The sequence below is a fragment of the Ranitomeya imitator genome, chromosome 5 (assembly GCF_032444005.1).
Source record: "Ranitomeya imitator isolate aRanImi1 chromosome 5, aRanImi1.pri, whole genome shotgun sequence".
NCBI classification, from domain to species: Eukaryota; Metazoa; Chordata; class Amphibia; order Anura; family Dendrobatidae; genus Ranitomeya; species Ranitomeya imitator.
Genome location: NC_091286.1, coordinates 710,521,456 through 710,541,988, shown reverse-complemented (window position 1 = coordinate 710,541,988; position 20,533 = coordinate 710,521,456). Strand labels below are relative to the sequence as shown.

Genomic DNA, 20,533 nt, shown 5'->3' with positions numbered 1-20,533 from the left:
CAGTCAGAATTGCAATCAGTAGATACACCTGACCAGGACTGCAACCCAGGGACAACTGCATTACCACCTACAACCACCGGAGGGAGCCCAAAAGCAGAATTCACAACACATAACGTTTGTGCAGCACTATATGGGGCCATAACGTTTGTGCAGCACTATATGGGGCCATAACGTTTGTGCAGCACTATATGGGGGCCATAACGTTTGTGCAGCACTATATCAGGCCATAACGTTTGTGCAGCACGATATGGGGCCATAACATTTGTGCAGCACTGTATGGGGCCATAACGTTTGTGCAGCACTATATGGGGCCATAACGTTTGTGCAGCACTATATCAGGCCATAACGTTTGTGCAGCACGATATGGGGCCATAACATTTGTGCAGCACTATATGGGGCCATAACGTTTGTGCAGCACTGTATGGGGCCATAACGTTTGTGCAGCACTATATGGGGCCATAACGTTTGTGCAGCACTATATGGGGGCCATAACATTTGTGCAGCACTATATGGGGGCCATAACGTTTGTGCAGCACGATATGGGGCCATAACATTTGTGCAGCACTGTATGGGGCCATAACGTTTCTGCAGCACTATATGGGGCCATAACGTTTGTGCAGCACTGTATGGGGCCATAACGTTTCTGCAGCACTATATGGGGCAAGTGTCTGTATTGGGCCATAACGTTTGTGCAGTACTATATGGGGCAAATATCTTTATGGAGCATCTTATGGGGCCATAATCAGAATTTGTGCAGCATTATAATGGGCAAATGTCTCTATGGAGCATCTTATGGGGCCATTATTAACCTTTGTGCAGGATTATATGGGGCATATTTTAATATGGAGCATCTTATGGGGCCATCATAAACTGTATGGAGCATTATATGGGGCTCCTGATTCAATATGGATATCCAAAAACACTTAACCTACTGATGTCTCAATTAATTTTACTTAAATTGGTATCTATTTTTACTTTTGACATTTACCGGTAGCTGCTGCATTTCCCACCCTAGGCTTATACTCGAGTCATTAAGTTTTCCCAGTTCTTTATGGCAAAATTAGGAGTGGGAGTCGGCTTATACTCGGGTATATACGGTAGATGGAAACCCCGATATAAGTGCTTAGTGTAGAGCACCGGATAACTGTGATCCCAACCGTTATGCAAAATGTTCCCAACAAAAGCTTCCACTCAATCCACAAAAAGAGCAAGTCCCCACTCAGGTCCGTCATCTGTTAAATATAGGGAGGCTTCCACATTACTAAACCACATATATCGCCCATCGAGGTCCCTCCGTGTGGGGACAAACAGGAGCAATCTCCAGAGGAGACAAGGGGGCGGTCCCTTTGTGTGAGGACAGACATAGGAGACAAGGGGGCGGTCCCTCAGTGTGAGGACAGACAGGTCCAATCTCCAGAAGAGACAAGGGGGCAGTCCCTCCGTGTGGGGACAGATAGGAGTAATCTCCAGAAGAGACAAGGGGGTAGTCCCTCCGTGTGAGGAAAGACAGGTTTAATCTCCAGAGGAGACAAGGGGGCGGTCCCTCCGTGTGAGGACAGACAGGTCCAATCTCCAGAAGATACAAGGGGGCGGTTCCTCCGTGTGGGGACAGATAGGAGTAATCTCCAGAGGAGACAAGGGGGCGGTTCCTCCATGTGGGGACAGATAGGAGTAATCTCCAGAAGACACAAGGGGGCAGTCCCTCCGTGTGAGGAAAGACAGGTTTAATCTCCAGAGGAGACAAGGGGGCGGTCCCTTTGTGTGAGGACAGACAGGTCCAATCTCCAGAAGAGACAAGGGGGCGGTTCCTCCGTGTGGGGACAGACAGGTCCAATCTCCAGAAGAGACAAGGGGGCGGTCCCTCCGTGTGAGGACAGACAGGTCCAATCTCCAGGAGACAAGGGGGCGGTTCCTCCGTGTGGGGACAGATAGGAGTAATCTCCAGAAGAGACAAGGGGGCAGTCCCTCCGTGTGAGGAAAGACAGGTTTAATCTCCAGAAGAGACAAGGGGGCGGTCCCTCCGTGTGAGGACAGACAGGTCCAATCTCCAGAAGAGACAAGGGGGCGGTCCCTCCGTGTGAGGACAGACAGGTCCAATCTCCAGGAGACAAGGGGGCGGTCCCTCCGTGTGGGGACAGACAGGTACAATCTCCAGAAGAGACAAGGGGGCGGTCCCTCCGTGTGGGGACAGACAGGTACAATCTCCAGAAGAGACAAGGGGGCGGTCCCTCCGTGTGGGGACAGACAGGTACAATCTCCAGAGGAGACAAGGGGGCGGTCCCTCCGTGTGATGAAAGACAGGTTTAATCTCCAGAGGAGACAAGGGGGCGGTCCCTCCGTGTGAGGACAGACAGGTCCAATCTCCAGAAGAGACAAGGGGGCGGTTCCTCCGTGTGGGGACAGATAGGAGTAATCTCCAGAAGAGACAAGGGGGCAGTCCCTCCGTGTGAGGAAAGACAGGTTTAATCTCCAGAGGAGACAAGGGGGCGGTCCCTCCGTGTGGGGACAGACAGGTACAATCTCCAGAAGAGACAAGGGGGCGGTCCCTCCGTGTGGGGACAGACAGGTACAATCTCCAGAGGAGACAAGGGGGCGGTCCCTCCGTGTGGGGACAGACAGGTCCAATCTCCCGAGGGGACAAGGGGGCGGTCCCTCCTCCAGAGGGGACAAGGGGGCAGTCCCTCCTCCAGAGGGGACAAGGGGGCGGTCCCTCCTCCAGAGGAGACAAGGGGGCGGTCCCTCCTCCAGAGGAGACAAGGGGGCGGAGCCTCCGTCCTGACAGTGTGCGGACCGCGGGGAGGACACACAGACTGCAGGGAGGGAGCAGAACACCGGACAACCGGCCACTCTGTGCCTGAGAGAGAGGAAGCCATGACTGCACAGACTGTGTGAGAGCTGCGCCCGAGTCCTGGCTGCTGTCACCTCACCTGATACCGCAGAGAGGCCGCAGCCGTGTGAAGACGTCCTGTGTGCGGCGGCTGACACCAGAGACAATAGCGGCACCCACTGCGCTGCGAGACCTGCAGGACCTGCGGTGACGTCAGCACCATGTGATCAGGGGGCGGGGCTCTATAGAAGAGCGTTGGTGAAGGATCTGCGGTGACATCGATCTCTGTGACTTTATGTCATGAAAGTGGGCGGAGTCTGGCTCAGGACAATCACCAGTGGAGGTTGTGGTCACGTGCTAGTTGACGTTCCACTACAGCCCATCTGCCTCATCCGCTAATGACACGCCCATAACACGTGACGGAAGTGACGTCACACCCGGAAGGCGCCTGTACAGACCTGCATCTCCCCAGGGTGCACGCTATTGTCTCTGGTGTCAGCCGCCGCACACAGGACGTCTTCACACGGCTGCGGCCTCTCTGCGGTATCAGGTGAGGTGACAGCAGCCAGGACTCGGGCGCAGCTCTCACACAGTCTGTGCAGTCATGGCTTCCTCTCTCTCAGGCACAGAGTGGCCGGTTGTCCGGTGTTCTGCTCCCTCCCTGCAGTCTGTGTGTCCTCCCCGCGGTCCGCACACTGTCAGGACGGAGGCTCCGCCCGCTTGTCTCCTCTGGAGGAGGGACCGCCCCCTTGTCTCCTCTGGAGAAGGCACCGCCTCCTTGTCTCCTCTGGAGAAGGCACCGCCTCCTTGTCTCCTCTGGAGGAGGGACCGCCCCCTTGTCTCCTCTGGAGATTGCACCTGTCTATCCACACATGGAGGGACCGCCCCCTTGTCTCCTCTGGAGATTGCACCTGTCTATCCACACATGGAGGCACCGCCCCTTTGTCTCCTCTGGAGATTGGACCTGTCTATCCACACCTGGAGGGACCGCCCCCTTGTCTCCTCTGGAGATTGGACCTGTGTGTCCACATGGAGGGACCGCCCCCTTGTATCCTCTGGAGGAGGGACCGCCCCCTTGTCTCCTATGGAGATTAGACCTGTCTGTCCCCACACGGAGGGACCGCCCCCTTGTCTCCTCTGGAGGAGGGACCGCCCCCTTGTCTCCTATGGAGATTAGACCTGTCTGTCCCCACACGGAGGGACCGCCCCCTTGTCTCCTCTGGAGGAGGGACCGCCCCCTTGTCTCCTATGGAGATTAGACCTGTCTGTCCCCACACGGAGGGACCGCCCCCTTGTCTCCTCTGGAGGAGGGACCGCCCCCTTGTCTCCTCTGGAGATTGGACCTGTCTGTCCCCACACAAAGGGACCGCCCCCTTGTCTCCTCTGGAGGAGGGACCGCCCCCTTGTCTCCTCTGGAGATTAGACCTGTCTCTCCCCACACGGAGGGACCTCCCCCTTGTCTCCTCTGTAGGAGGGACCGCCCCCTTGTCTCCTATGGAGATTGGACCTGTCTGTCCCCACACAGAGGGACCGCCCCCTTGTCTCCTCTGGAGGAGGGACCGCCCCCTTGTCTCCTCTGGAGAGTGGACCTGTCTGTCCCCACACAGAGGGACCGCCCCCTTGTCTCCTCTGGAGGAGGGACCGCCCCCTTGTCTCCTATGGAGATTAGACCTGTCTGTCCCCACACAGAGGGACCGCCCCCTTGTCTCCTCTGGAGGAGGGACCGCCCCCTTGTCTCCTCTGGAGAGTGGACCTGTCTGTCCCCACACAGAGGGACCGCCCCCTTGTCTCCTGGAGGAGGGACCGCCCCCTTGTCTCCTATGGAGATTAGACCTGTCTGTCCCCACACAGAGGGACCGCCCCCTTGTCTCCTCTGGAGGAGGGACCACCCCCTTGTCTCCTATGGAGATTAGACCTGTCTGTCCCCACACAGAGGGACCGCCCCCTTCTCTCCTCTGGAGGAGGGACCGCCCCCTTGTCTCCTCTGGAGAGTGGACCTGTCTGTCCCCACACAGAAGGACCGCCCCCTTGTCTCCTCTGGAGGAGGGACCGCCTCCTTGTCTCCTATGGAGATTAGACCTGTCTGACCCCACACGGAGGGACCGCCCCCTTGTCTCCTCTGGAGGAGGGACCGCCCCCTTGTCTCCTCTGGAGGAGGGACCGCCCCCTTGTCTCCTATGGAGATTAGACCTGTCTGTCCCCACATGGAGGGACCGCCCCCTTGCCCACCAGTGACTCCTAGTTATACACCCTTGAGCATACACTGTGTAAAGTGAAGCTGCCAAGATGCCGTTTTCCAGCAGTTTTTCCATATTTCAGAGCTGCAGCGTTACTGGAGTAACAGAAAGCACAAGGTGTGCGATACTCAGGGACACGGCCGAGGTGAGGAAGGCTGAAAAACCAGAAACAGAAGATAAAATGTCAACACTGGGCCAAGAAATATCTTCAGACTTCTCACAGGTTCTATGGACTGATGAGATGAGAGTGACTCTTGATGGGCCGGATGGACGGGCCGGAGGCCGGATCAGTAAAGGGCAGAGAGCTCCACTCCGACTCAGACCCAACAAGGTGGAGGTGGGGACTGGTCTGGGCCGGGATCATCAAAGATGGACTTGTGGAGGATGGAGTGAAGCTCAACTCCCAGACCTCCTGCCAGTTTCTGGAAGACAACTTCAAGCAGTGGTCCAGGAAGAAGTCGGTATCGTTCAAGAAACACATGATTTTCCTGCCGGACAATGCTCCATCACAGCCTCCAACTACTCCACAGCGTGGCTGGCCAGTCAGAGAAGAAGAAATAATGACCTGGCCCCTTGTTCACCTGATCTGAACCCCATAGAGAACCTGTGGTCTATCAGCCGGGGACGCTGATGAATAAAGAGGAGGTGGCACCCGGCGCGCAGAGGCCTTGATCGATGGCTGGGAGGCATCTGGATTCGGGGGGAAAGACCGGCCTCCCTGACGATTTCACGGGATGAGGAACAAATTTCAAAACCAATTCAGCAGTGCCAGGGACCCGAACTAAAGGTACCGTCGCTGGAGAGCTGTCACACAGACAGCTCTCCAGCGACCAACGATGCCAAAGTCCCCGGGTAACCAGGGTAAACATCGGGTTACTAAGCGCAGGGCCGCGTTTAGTAACCCGATGTTTACCCTGGTTACCAGTGTAAATGTAAAAAAAAACAAACACTACATACTTACACTCCGGTGTCTGTCGCGTCCCCCGGCGTTCTGCTTCCCTGCACTGTAACATAGTAACATAGTAACATAGTAAGGCCGAAAAAAGACATTTGTCCATCCAGTTCAGCCTATATTCCATCATAATAAATCCCCAGATCTACGTCCTTCTACAGAACCTAATAATTGTATGATACAATATTGTTCTGCTCCAGGAAGACATCCAGGCCTCTCTTGAACCCCTCGACTAAGTTCGCCATCACCACCTCCTCAGGCAAGCAATTCCAGATTCTCACTGCCCTAACAGTAAAGAATCCTCTTCTATGTTGGTGGAAAAACCTTCTCTCCTCCAGACGCAAAGAATGCCCCCTTGTGCCCGTCACCTTCCTTGGTATAAACAGATCCTCAGCGAGATATTTGTATTGTCCCCTTATATACTTATACATGGTTATTAGATCGCCCCTCAGTCGTCTTTTTTCTAGACTAAATAATCCTAATTTCGCTAATCTATCTGGGTATTGTAGTTCTCCCATCCCCTTTATTAATTTTGTTGCCCTCCTTTGTACTCTCTTTAGTTCCATTATATCCTTCCTGAGCACCGGTGCCCAAAACTGGACACAGTACTCCATGTGCGGTCTAACTAGGGATTTGTACAGAGGCAGTATAATGCTCTCATCATGTGTATCCAGACCTCTTTTAATGCACCCCATGATCCTGTTTGCCTTGGCAGCTGCTGCCTGGCACTGGCTGCTCCAGGTAAGTTTATCATTAACTAGGATCCCCAAGTCCTTCTCCCTGTCAGATTTACCCAGTGGTTTCCCGTTCAGTGTGTAATGGTGATATTGATTCCTTCTTCCCATGTGTATAACCTTACATTTATCATTGTTAAACCTCATCTGCCACCTTTCAGCCCAAGTTTCCAACTTATCCAGATCCATCTGTAGCAGAATACTATCTTCTCTTGTATTAACTGCTTTACATAGTTTTGTATCATCTGCAAATATCAATATTTTACTGTGTAAACCTTCTACCAGATCATTAATGAATATGTTGAAGAGAACAGGTCCCAATACTGACCCCTGCGGTACCCCACTGGTCACAGCGACCCAGTTAGAGACTATACCATTTATAACCACCCTCTGCTTTCTATCACTAAGCCAGTTACTAACCCATTTACACACATTTTCCCCCAGACCAAGCATTCTCATTTTGTGTACCAACCTCTTGTGCGGCACGGTATCAAACGCTTTGGAAAAATCGAGATATACCACGTCCAATGACTCACCGTGGTCCAGTCTATAGCTTACCTCTTCATAAAAACTGATTAGATTGGTTTGACAGGAGCGATTTCTCATAAACCCATGCTGATATGGAGTTAAACAGTTATTCTCATTGAGATAATCCAGAATAACATCCCTCAGAAACCCTTCAAATATTTTACCAACAATAGAGGTTAGACTTACTGGCCTATAATTTCCAGGTTCACTTTTGGAGCCCTTTTTGAATATTGGCACCACATTTGCTATGCGCCAGTCCTGCGGAACAGACCCTGTCGCTATAGAGTCCCTAAAAATAAGAAATAATGGTTTATCTATTACATTACTTAGTTCTCTTAGTACTCGTGGGTGTATGCCATCCGGACCCGGAGATTTATCTATTTTAATCTTATTTAGCCGGTTTTGCACCTCTTCTTGGGTTAGATTGGTGACCCTTAATATAGGGTTTTCATTGTTTCTTGGGATTTCACCTAGCATTTCATTTTCCACCGTGAATACCGTGGAGAAGAAGGTGTTTAATATGTTAGCTTTTTCCTCGTCATCTACAACCATTCTTTCCTCACTATTTTTTAAGGGGCCTACATTTTCAGTTTTTATTCTTTTACTATTGATATAGTTGAAGAACAGTTTGGGATTAGTTTTACTCTCCTTAGCAATGTGCTTCTCTGTTTCCTCTGTAAGCGCCGGCCGTTAAGCAGAGCGGTGACGTCACCGCTGTAATCTGCCTTACGGTCGGCCGACGCTGACACAGTGCAGGGAAGCTGACGGCGGGGGACGTGACAGACACCAGAATGTAAGTATGTAGTGTTTGGGGTTTTTTTTTTTTTACATTTACACTGGTAACCAGGGTAAACATCGGGTTACTAAGCCCGGCCCTGCGCTTAGTAACCCGATGGTTACCAGTGAAGACATCGCTGAATCGGCGTCACACACGCCGATTCAGTGATGTCAGCGGGAGATCCAGCGACGAAATAAAGTTCTGGCCTTCTATCTCCGACCAACGATGTCACAGCAGGATCCTGATCGCTGCTGCGTGTCAAACACAACGATATCGCTATCTAGGACGCTGCAACGTCACGGATCGCTATCGTTATCGTTGTTAATTTGTTCAGTGTGAAGGTACCTTAAAAGAGCCACCTTGTCAGAATGTAGCATTACTGCTGCACAAGGTGGCTCTTTTAGTGACATGCCTGGGGGGGGGGGGGGTGTGGAGACAGGTTCCCTTTAAGTTGCCTAATAATTCTGCACAGTAATAGTTTCCTGCTCAGATATCATCCTAAGATAGCCAAATCTAAAAAGCCCCACTCCAACTTCTAAAAATACTAAGCTTTGATATTTGAGTCTTTTGGGTTGATTGCGAAGATAGTTGGGGCCACGTATTATTGCACCCAGACACTTCTCCACCAGTGGCTCTCCTAGTTATACTACTAGCACAAAAACTACCGATGGAGTCATTTTGACTCCTCACACTTTTCTGTCTCTTCTGTGACTACATTTGTTACTGATCTGCAACACAGGACAAAGGTAGAAGGGGGGAAAACTGACCCTGCACTATTACTAGGCTGAAACCCTGCGATGGAGTGGGCGACCCATTCCTTGCGAATAGACCCACCGACGATCCTAGGTTAATCTCAAGCGAAGACCTATAGATAAGGGGAAGGGGTTCCCTAAAAGAACTAAGAACTGGGTACAAAAACGGGTCACCTCCTAGAAGAAAACACAGAGAAGGCTGCAGAAACCAATAGAAAATAGAAACTAAGGCTAGCAGAACCAGAGGTACCAGTACTGCACAAATAACACAGAACAAAAAGCAAAGCACCAAGCTGGAGCTCAAGCTGTAGAATACAGCCTGCAGTTTTGCTAACTTAATATGGCTAGAAGAAGTGCGCTAAAGCCTGATGATATTCTTGCTATTTTGCATTCTATACCGGAGGATGAATCTGAAACGGAGGAAAATCAATTTGATGCTGACACTGACGAAGATTTTAATCCTCAAAACGTTTCTAGTGAATCTGAAAATTCAGAAGGAACAAATCCGGAAGTAAAAAAATCCATCATCTACAGGCAAGCTCTGAGGTATATTCAGATCTGTTCAGACAGTAAATACAGGGAACTACAGCTGCGATCACTGAGGAATACATTCCTACAACAAGGATCCCATCCACTGGTGATAGATGAACAGATCCACAGGGCTACAAGGATCCCAAGAAACAGCCTCCTGGATTACAGACTGAGAGAGGATAACAACAGGGCACCTCCACATACAACCCCCACATGAGCATCCTAAGGAAGATTGGTGCTGATCTCCAACCCATATTCCATAGAGATCACAAGCTGAAAGACATTCCCAGAACTACCACTTCTCACCTACAAACAACCCCCTAATTTAAGGAATCTCCTGGTCAGAAGTGTCCTCATCACCATCAGTGATGGGCACATTCCCTTGTAACAATTAAAAAATGCAAAACCTGTGCCCACATATTACCGACAAATACAGTCCTTGCACCAAACACAAATCAGGTCTATAGGGTCATGGGCTCCTTTTCATGTGCATCCTCCAACGTGGTGTACATGATACAATGTACGAGGTGCCCTGGAAGTCTCTATATTGGGGAAACCATGCAAAAACTACAAACTAGGATGAACCTACACACGCAATCAGGAATTAAATGGACACGCCTGTGGGAAAACATTTCTCTGGACCTGGACACAGTATGACAGATTTAAATCTTAGTACTAAAAGGTCATTTTAAGGACGACAGGGAAAGAAAAATTTGGGAATTCAAACTAATGAAGATGTTCAATTCTTTGACACTAGGACTCAATTGAACACCTGGATTTATGAGTCACTACATGGATACAATTCACACCTCCACCAGACTCCAGATAACTAAGAACATTATTCCTACTGCCTCTCCATTTGTAAGAAAATGCCTAATTTGATTACCTTGGCTTATCTATGGACTCGTCACACTTCCCACCCCCTGAACAAATGTCCTTCTGTACTATTCTTTAAATGTTGTGCTTGTTTCTTATTAATCTATTTGTAATCTTGCCTGAAGAAGGAGCCACTGTGCTCTGAAAGCTGCAAACATATTATTGTCTGGTTAGCTAATAAAGGTATCACTCCCAGAATGCTTTTGTCATCATTGGGCAGAAAAGTATTCACATCGATCTTATCTTGGAAAAGATTCACGCCGTGCTGATGACCATTTAGCCAAGCACGTAGTCATGAAACTAATGCAGCCATTTTTGAAAAAAGGATGAAATATTACCACAGATAACTATTTTACGTCTGTCAAACTTGCTAAACAACTAACAAGCCAGGGAACGACTATTGTGGGAACGATAAATAAGAAAAGACGAGAAGTGCCTAAAGAGATCAAATCAATGAAGGAAAACTTGTACAACACTAAAGTTTTTTTAAAACTAAGATGATTTTACACTTACCGTGTATCAAGGTAAACCAAACTAGAATGTTATTGAGTTCCACCATCCCGATGTCACCGTTGCTTCAGAATCTGCTAAAAAAAAATCCTGAATCCGTAAAGTTTTATAATGAAACTAAATATAGAGTAGATGTCGTAGATCAAATGGCACACAAATACACCACAAGAACATGTACTCGGAGATGGCCTGCTCACTCATATGAAAATACCCTCGACTTAGCAGGTATAAATGCTTGGATAGTGTACAAGGAGACGACCTCTGAAAACATTTCACGCAAGGACCTGAGATGACGTCGCAGTCACGCGACTGTGACGTCACAATGGTCCTTCGCGCAATGCATCCTTGGGAACGGAAGCCGCCGCATGCACTGCTGAGAGCCGGGAGAACTCCGGGGGCCCTTAGAAGGTAAGTATATCCCTATTTTTTATTTATACTCATTTTTTTTTTCCTTTTTTTTACATGAATATGGATCCCAGGGCCTGAAGGAGAGTCTCCTCTCCTCCAGACCCTGGGAACCATCCAGGTCCGCTCCCTGCACCATATGCGGCGACCGCAGAACTCCACACATGCCGTATAATAAGACCTCACTTGGCGTATAGAATGACCCCCGACTTATACGGCGAGTATATCCCAAACTCTATATTTTAAATGAAAAAGTTGGGGGTCGTCTTATACGCCGGAAAATACGGTAGATCAGTTGAAGTTGTAGGACTTGCCGTAAATCCTTGTGTGGGCAATGTACCGCCAAAAATGAACGACGATGCCTCAACTGTGAAACAACTTAGACAAATGTTTAGTATGTCAATTCTTGCGTACTTTTTAGTAAGAATTTTACTGTCTCTTTTGAATTTACATGTTTGTACTTACCGCATTTTATGTCAACTCGCCTTCAAAAGTTTCTTGCTTCTATGTGTACTTTCGAAATTTACAAAATAAGTCAATTCTCAGTTTGAAATCAGATTGTTTCAAGCAAATACAACTGCATTATCACGATGATTGCTTTTGTCAGCCAAGTTGCAATTTGAGTCAATTCAAAGCAAAAACTAACAATGTATTATGTAACCATCTCATATGTAGTTTAATTTTCAACATGTGTATGTATTTGATCTTACAAAATTAATAATGATTGTAAAACGTCTTATTGTTTTATTTAGTTTACTTTTATTTCCTATAGAAAATTGTGAAAATCAGAAAAAAAATTCCAAAGCACTACTGTCGGATCTCACAATAAAAGCATAAGAAAAAATATAATTATTAAAAACCACAGATGTTATATAGTAATAAACAAAAATGATAAAATTAAAGTTGCAACAATACCAGGAGCAAGAAACTCTAAAAATAAACAAAAACAAGCCCGGAGTCAAAATGAGTCCATTCGGTAGTTCTGCGGGGGGGAGTGGGAGTGACCAGTACGGTAGTCCTAGAGCATATGGAGCCACATATTATTAAACCCAGACCCTTCTCCACCAGTGACTCCCCCAGTTATACCCCCTAGAGCATATGGGGCCGCATATTGCACCCAGACCCTTCACCAGTGACTCCCCAGTTATACCTCCTAGAGCATATGGGGCCATACATTATTAGCAGGGCTGTGGAGTCGGCGTTTGAGCTCATTTTGGTAGAGTCGGTATAAAATGGACTGACTCATAAAATATATAATAAATTGGGTACAATAGTTCAATGCAGTTTGTGGGGAATATTTTTATCATAAGAACTTGGGAAAGTTATGAAATGTCCTATAAATATCTGTCCAATTCCTGATCTAAGGTCTAGACTTTTAGCTGAGATGAATCTGTGCTGCAGTTTATGTTCATGATAAATAGTGAGGCTCCTCTACAGATAAGGGGAAAAATAACACACACACAGGAAGGAATGCCTACATTCATCTCAGAATTTCTGGAGTGAACAGGAAAGCAAGATTAAAGAAGGTAAGTACTTTCTAAAGCATATCTAAACTTTCAACTGTGCATAAATCAATAGTCCAGTATATGAGGTCTCTGTATGCTTGAGATTTTAGTTTGTTTTTCCTCTCAGCTCATGTTTGGAGAAATTAGCTGCTCTGATGGCTTATATACACTATACATAGAATATAAGGGGAAAAACGGTTTTCCAATATCTCAAATTCAGAAATACAGTAACAAGATCGATGAGAACATATAGATGTGTGCGTTCTGGAATATGATTCAGCACAAACATGCTCCCTCCCTCCTCCCCTCTTCATAGACTGTGAAGAAATATGATGTGAAGCATTTAGTGAGCTGTACCCTGAGACAAGCCTGACACTGAAAGTTCAGCATAAAGCTATCTAGCATATTTTACAACTTTATACTTATCTGTCCTATTGATTTATGCAAATATTGTTTTATTTATATCCTAAGTTATACAGTGTATGATTCCCTATTCTTGCAAGAATTACAATATACCTTTTTTTTTACAGGACAAAATTATTTTGAGAGCTAATTTACATAATTACAAAATGTTTAAGAAGCATCTTATGAAATCAACTGTATTTGAGCATTTCACAGTGAAAATTTTTTTTATGTGTCAGTGTATGTGACCCATATTAAAACAAATGCTGTGATGCCAAAATCAGGCAGTGATAAAAAAAAATGCTCCTTCAACAGCTTCCAATCTAAGAAGACACAACGCTGCCACCCAGAAGTTTTCAAAGCTGTGATTGAAAAAGACCACAGCAGCACAAGAAACCAGATACCAGCACTTCCCGCCAGGCAAAGGAGGAGGAAAGAGCGTCTCAAACATCAGTTACAAGATATTTTGTAAGTGACAAAGTTACTGTAACAATGACAGCAGATGTGTTTAAAAGACAGATCATCAAGCTTGTTGTGAAGGACAGTGTACCATTGTCATTATTTGCATGACCAGCTTTTACAGCTCTTGATGGAGAAATGGCCCACAAACTTGGTGTTTCTCTGGAAAGAGAAAGTATTAGAAAATTAGTGATTGAAGAAGCCCTTAACCAAAAGGAAGATCTTAAAAAGACTCTCAAGAGACGCTTTGTATTTCTTAAAATGGATGCCTGCACACGTCACAGAGTGAACTATTTTGCTATCAATGTTTGATATGTTTGTGACAACAGACAAATTGTTACTAAGACGCTGGCAGTAAACGATGCTAAAGCTCTTCAAAGTAGCAGGTTTCTCCAGACCTTAGTGGAAAAAGTTCTTCAAGATTATGAACTAAAAAAAAAAACAGGTTCTTGCTATTGTGACTGATAATGCGTCAAACATAAGTACAATTAAACTGATGAATGAGAATAATGAAGGTGAACAGCAGCTAGAAGAACAATTCACATTCAGTATGTTGGAGATGGAAGGCCACAGTCCAAACAGCTATTACTACAGAAGATAAGTAAGTGGTGCATAATAGCGCAGTAGATATCACAGATAGGCTTACCGATAAGGTGGCAGAGGGGGGGTTCCCACCGGAAAAAGCGCCCCGACGCGCGTTTCGCGGCACTGCCACGCCGCTTTCTCAAGGGGATAAAGTGTAAGGCAGTGCAGGACCTTCTAATAACCCCCCTGACCCTCGTCACATGTCACTGGCGGCGCATGTGCACTGCGACAGACGGGTCCAGCATGGGAGCTGGGCGTCGGGCCGAGTGCGCAAGCGCCAGGTAAAGACCTGGAAATCACGCACAGGGCACTAAGACGCCCGCCCACAAGCAGGAGCCACCCGTACACAGTGCGATGCGCACGGCCACGAGGGTGAGCACATAAAAAAGGGGGTGATACAGCTGCCAATGGAATAAAGGATGTATATAAAAGGTATATGATTGGTGACGGAATCCTGTATGATGGAGAATGCACTAAGGCACTGTATCGTAACACAGAGGTGCCGCAATACATACATTCAAATGCCTTGACTTCTCATATGTACCCATTATTCTAATGTGCTAAAGTCCAGCAGACAGGTACAGAAAGGAGAAGAGGAGACAATATACCATAACATATAACATTAGCAGCACCAATAGAGCTACATACAGTCCTGTGTGTTAAAGGAATATGGCACAAAATGACAACATATACGTATATATCCATCACGTGTATGTACAGTCCATTAATAACATATAGACAGAGGCAGCTGATTCAAATCCATGAACGATCCATAATTTCGGACGGCAAGGTGTAGAAGAGTTTTTTTTTTTCTCATATGTCGCAGGGATCAAGGGATGGCCCATGGGTGGAAAAGTGTTACTGATGATAAAAAGAAGGATATTAAAGCCATAAACAAAAATATAAAAACACAAAAATCCGGAAGGACTATAATGGGACATAACAGACTAATCTCAAATACGTTAAAGATAGGAAGCGAAACTCAAGGATTCGTTTAGACCTCTGGGGGTCAGAGTGTCCAGCAGAACAATCCACTTGGATTCGATCTGTGCTAGGCGTTTTTTTGTAATCGCCACCCCTAATGCCGAGATGGAGTACATCAATCCCCCTGACCACAAGCAATTTATCATTGCAGTTATGGTGTAACCTAAAGTGGCGTGGGATTGTTTTTAGATCAGTTGCAGTGGGCGCCGTCTTGGCCGCGCTAATGTCCCGCATGTGCTCACGCACACGAACCCTAAGTTCACGAGTGGTAAGGCCAAGGTATATCCTTGGGCACGGACAGGTTGCGTAATAAATCACATTGGTGGTATTTAAGGATATACGTTGTCTGATTTGAAATGTTCTAGAACCATCACTCGAGGCAAAGTCGGAGCAGCGGAGGACATTGGCGCAGGCAAAACAGCGCCCACATGGAACACATCCCGGGCGAGGACCGCCAGTGCCAAAAAAGTTTGTTGGAGCTGGGATGTAATGGCTCCTAACCAACATATCATTAAGGTTCATGCACCTTTTGGGAGTCATGAGAGGAAAATTGCTCAGGGCAGCACGCAGGGAGGGTTCGGTACGAAGAACGGACCAGTGTTTTGTAAAAATAGAGCGCATGTTCTCCCACTCGTGTTTGTAGGTGGAAATGAATCTAATCGGTCCACCTTTATTTACAGCACGATGTCGAGTGGTACAGTGCAAAAGGCCACTCCGTGGGGTTGACCTAGCGCGGTCATAACCGGCTTTGATGGATCTGCGGCTGTAGCCGCGAGCCATAAATCTGTTTAAGGTCCCCCGCCTGTAGTTCGAATTTAGTCTCAGAGGAGCAGATTCGCCGCATCCTGAGAAACTGTCCGACCGGGACGGCCCTCATGGTGGCTGGATGGTGAGCAGAGGTAGCATGTAATAAAGAGTTAACAGCGGTCGGCTTCCTGAAGACGTCCGTCTGGATGCGCCGATCAGAATCGATCTCCTGACGGGCGTCCAGGAAGTCGACCGTGACCATACTAGAAACGTATGTAAGACGTATGTTTAGTGTATTATTGTTCAAGCACCTCATAAAATCCTCGAGCTGGCGGGCAGACCCCCCCCCCCCCACAAAAACAGAATATCATCGATGTAACGATGACAGCACAGCACATGGGCAACGGATGGTGGGCCCCCATCGCCAAACAGATCCCTCTCCCAGGCGCCAAGGAAGAGCTTGGCTTACGAGGGCGCACACACCACGCCCATGGCTGTGCCGCGTTAAAAACGAGCCATGTATGAGGGAGTTGGAGTCGTTGTCATGGAAATTGAGTTGGAGTCGGAGATTTAGCCTACCGACTCCACAACAGCCCTGATTATTAGTATCCATGTGCAGAATTTTACATTTCTCCACATGGAACTGCATCAGCCACATACAGCTCTGGCAAAAATGACCACTGCAAAATGTTCAGTTTGTCTGATTTTTCTCTTTATAGGTATATTTTTGGGTAAAATGTAAATTGTTCTTTTATTCTATAATCTTCTGACATGTCTCCGAAGTTCCAAGCAATAAATTTATTTAGGATCATAGGCCTATGGGGGGTCCCCTTGATTTGTTTTATATCGCTGAAGATGTTTAAATAAAATAATTTTTTACTGAAAAAGGATTCCTGTGCCGGAAGTCTTCTATTTCTATTTGCATTCAAATACATGGCCAGTTGACTGGTGAGTCACAACTTGGGTTCTCCGAACATCTCCATGGAGTCAGGTGACCGGTGGGTCCCTGTCTTGCTTCTTCAAACATATCCATGGGTGCGGTGACGATCCATGGAGCAGATCTGTATTCTTGCAGCCGGTGGTGTGGTGTTCTTAGCTGGCATTCTGTAGAATGACAGATCTGTGCCGCTCGTGATGGAGCCATGATCTGGCTGCTGTCCCGCAGACTGTTCCTGGCTTTGGTTTTGTAATGAGCGTCTGGTTCTTTGAATATCTGGATGTTTTGGATGTATCTTGTTACATAGGCATATCTCCTTTTTATAGTTCACAACTGTTCTTCAAACCATCATCCACAGGTAAAGGTTAAGGGGTGATGACATTAATATGCACTGTTTGATTATTTAATCTGTTTGCATAGTTTTTCCTCTTTTGCAAGTCACCACACTTCATGGCCTGGTATAATGTGTAATCAACATATCAGCAAACATCATTGTTCAGCTACCGTGCATCCCTGTTTTGCAAAGATGACAGTACAATAAACTTGGAGCTGATATGAGGTAAATAACAACCATTCATCAATTTACAAATATCAACTTAACCTACAAGAAGAGTCAACATTTCAGACTATTGAACAACAAGAAAGAAACACATAAATTCAAAAGTCAACATATAAATAAGTCTATTCCTTCTGGTTTACTGAAAATAGACATCTGGTTAATTAAGATAAAATGCAGTGCTGTCACAATATTGTTCCCCAGGCGAGCGCCCTTGCCATTATTTTACATTGGCAGCACCTGGGTGATTTGGGACAGGAGGCAACATATTTCCTGGGAATCGGATGAGCTGATATGAAGATCATAGCATCTAATGTAAACGATTGGAGGAGTTCTGGTATCTAATCCCATCTGGACCTCTGTTGCTGGGGTGTCACCCCAACAAGCTCCAGAAATGGCTGGAGGAGAACATTTCTGACCAGGTCGCTCAGTCCGTCCACATCATCCCTGGAGGTTCAGTGACAGGTGGTGTCTGTACAGATGCGGTATAGACCCGGCTGTGTGCCGGGCATGTTTCCATCCAGTGCTTGGTATAATGAATGGGGAGTGAAGCCACTCCGTGCACGTACCTGGGACTGAGGGCTGGAAATCTCAAGGGACAAAATAGGTTAATTTCCTTTCCGTAAAACAACCAAGCAGCAATGTCTCCTTATTCACCCACAGATCACCCCTGAAATTCTAGAAGTAGCGTTCTCCAAGTGGACAGGTTCTCTAGAGGTAAAGACAGAGGGATGTGACGAAGCCGCACAGATACAGGGAGAAACTTTACTAGTTATACAGGTACGGACTCTGCTATGTGCCATCATATTACAGGCCCCTAAACTTCTACATGGACGTCCTATGTTCATGAAGGCCATAAGGAACCGAGGCTTCAGATGTCTTTATAAAATGTTGGAAAGCACAAGCCTGGTCCTCACAGGTGGAAAGTCTCACCTGATGGACAGGTGTAAAATACCTATTAATCTGTGAATGTCACTGTGCAATGAGATCAGATCTGTATGTGACTGACGATGTCCTTGTATGATTTACAGCCTCCTGTCATAAAGACACCGAAGAACCAGATCCATTCACACCACCAAGATTTATCCCCGAATGACGAACCAGACATGGACGAAGACGAGAACAACATTTCCAGAAGAATCATAGACTTCACCTTAGAGATCATCTCCCTGCTGAGCGGAGAGGTAAACTCTTCTATATTTCTATTATCTGCTGGGTTGAGAGGTAAACTCTTCTATATTTCTATTATCTGCTGAGTGGAGAGGTAAACTCTTCTATATTACTATTATCTGCTGAGTGGAGAGGTAAACTCTTCTATATTTCTATTATCTGCTGAGTGGAGAGGTAAACTCTTCTATATTTCTATTATTATCTGCTGAGTGGAGAGGTAAACTCTTCTATATTTCTATTATCTGCTGGGTGGAGAGGTAAACTCTTCTATATTTCTATTATCTGCTGAGCGGAGAGGTAAACTCTTCTATATTTCTATTATTATCTGCTGAGTGGAGAGGTAAACTCTTCTATATTTCTATTATTATCTGCTGAGCGGAGAGGTAAACTCTTCTATATTTCTATTATTATCTGCTGAGTGGAGAGGTAAACTCTTCTATATTTCTATTATCTGCTGAGTGGAGAGGTAAACTCTTCTATATTTCTATTATTATCTGCTGGGTGGAGAGGTAAACTCTTCTATATTTCTATTATCTGCTGAGTGGAGAGGTAAACTCTTCTATATTTCTATCATCTGCTGAGCGGAGAGGTAAACTCTTCTATATTTCTATTATTATCTGCTGAGTGGAGAGGTAAACTCTTCTATATTTCTATTATTATCTGCTGAGTGGAGAGGTAAACTCTTCTATATTTCTATTATCTGCTGAGTGGAGAGGTAAACTCTTCTATATTTCTATCATCTGCTGAGCGGAGAGGTAAACTCTTCTATATTTCTATTATCTACTGAGTGGAGAGGTAAACTCTTCTATATTTCTATTATTATCTGCTGAGTGGAGAGGTAAACTCTTCTATATTTCCAGTCCTGCTGGAAGCCAAGAAGAAAGGTAAGATTTGACACCTCCTAGATCTTGGAAGAGAGATGTCAATTACAGCCTGATAATATCTCTGTGAGAACTCTTACCCAAAGGATCTCAAGAGAAAATAATATATTCATTGGGGGCGTGGCCGTGGTCCAATCAAAAAACAAGCAATTATGATATTGCTTGTTTAATGGGGTGCATTAAAAGAGGTCTGGATACACATGATGAGAGCATTATACTGCCTCTGTACAAATCCCTAGTTAGACCGCACATGGAGTACTGTGTCCAGTTTTGGGCACCGGTGCTCAGGAAGGATATAATGGAACTAGAGAGAGTACAAAGGAGGGCAACAAAATTAATAAAGGGGATGGGAGAACTACAATACCCAGATAGATTAGCGAAATTAGGATTATTTAGTCTAGAAAAAAAGACGACTGAGGGGCGATCTAATAACCATGTATAAGTATATAAGGGGACAATACAAATATCTCGCTGAGGATCTGTTTATACCAAGGAAGGTGACGGGCACAAGGGGGCATTCTTTGCGTCTGGAGGAGAGAAGGTTTTTCCACCAACATAGAAGAGGATTCTTTACTGTTAGGGCAGTGAGAATCTGGAATTGCTTGCCTGAGGAGGTGGTGATGGCGAACTCAGTCGAGGGGTTCAAGAGAGGCCTGGATGTCTTCCTGGAGCAGAACAATATTGTATCATACAATTAGGTTCTGTAGAAGGACGTAGATCTGGGGATTTATTATGATGGAATATAGGCTGAACTGGATGGACAAATGTCTTTTTTCGGCCTTACTAACTATGTTACTATGATATTAACCTGAAGGGCTGGTCTAGAAACCTGACCTCCAGACTATAAATTAGGGCTGTATACAGAGAATGGTGTTCACATGTGAGGCCAGACTGAGACGCTGATGTGCTCCATCAACTCCATTCACCCCCCTCAGGGAGCAGAAAGCAAACTACCAGTTAGATGATTTCTGTAAGTTTTCTCCTGTCTATTTCATACTGTTTTGCATAAGTTGTATGTCTTTTTATTATATTTTTATACCTTTTTTCCTACTGTAAGCACTGAACCTTTTTTGTATTAAAGTATAAAACTTTAACATTTTGAACCTTGAATTTTCTAAAAGAATCCATAGCTTAAGGTGTGTGAGCCTTATGAGTGGTAGTCATTATTGGTTAAATT

At 46.1% G+C, this 20,533-nt stretch overlaps 2 protein-coding genes across 2 annotated transcripts in view; one reads left to right on the top strand and one right to left on the bottom strand.

Annotated features, from left to right (window-relative positions):
* The window catches only part of LOC138637972 (zinc finger protein 665-like), an 85,602-nt gene extending 82,552 nt beyond the window's left edge, over window positions 1-3,050 (bottom strand). Inside the window, exon 1 of the mRNA XM_069726894.1 lies at window positions 2,928-3,050. Within this exon, the coding sequence (XP_069582995.1) occupies window positions 2,928-3,050 (123 nt within the window). The remainder of the gene's footprint in view (window positions 1-2,927) is intronic.
* Window positions 3,051-3,268: 218 nt separating this feature from the next.
* The window catches only part of LOC138638922 (zinc finger protein 665-like), a 40,403-nt gene continuing 23,138 nt past the window's right edge, over window positions 3,269-20,533 (top strand). The window contains exons 1-3 of the mRNA XM_069728673.1: window positions 3,269-3,377; window positions 17,969-18,085; window positions 18,337-18,489. Coding sequence (XP_069584774.1) covers window positions 18,412-18,489 — 78 coding nt within the window. The 5' untranslated portion in view covers window positions 3,269-3,377; window positions 17,969-18,085; window positions 18,337-18,411. The remainder of the gene's footprint in view (window positions 3,378-17,968; window positions 18,086-18,336; window positions 18,490-20,533) is intronic.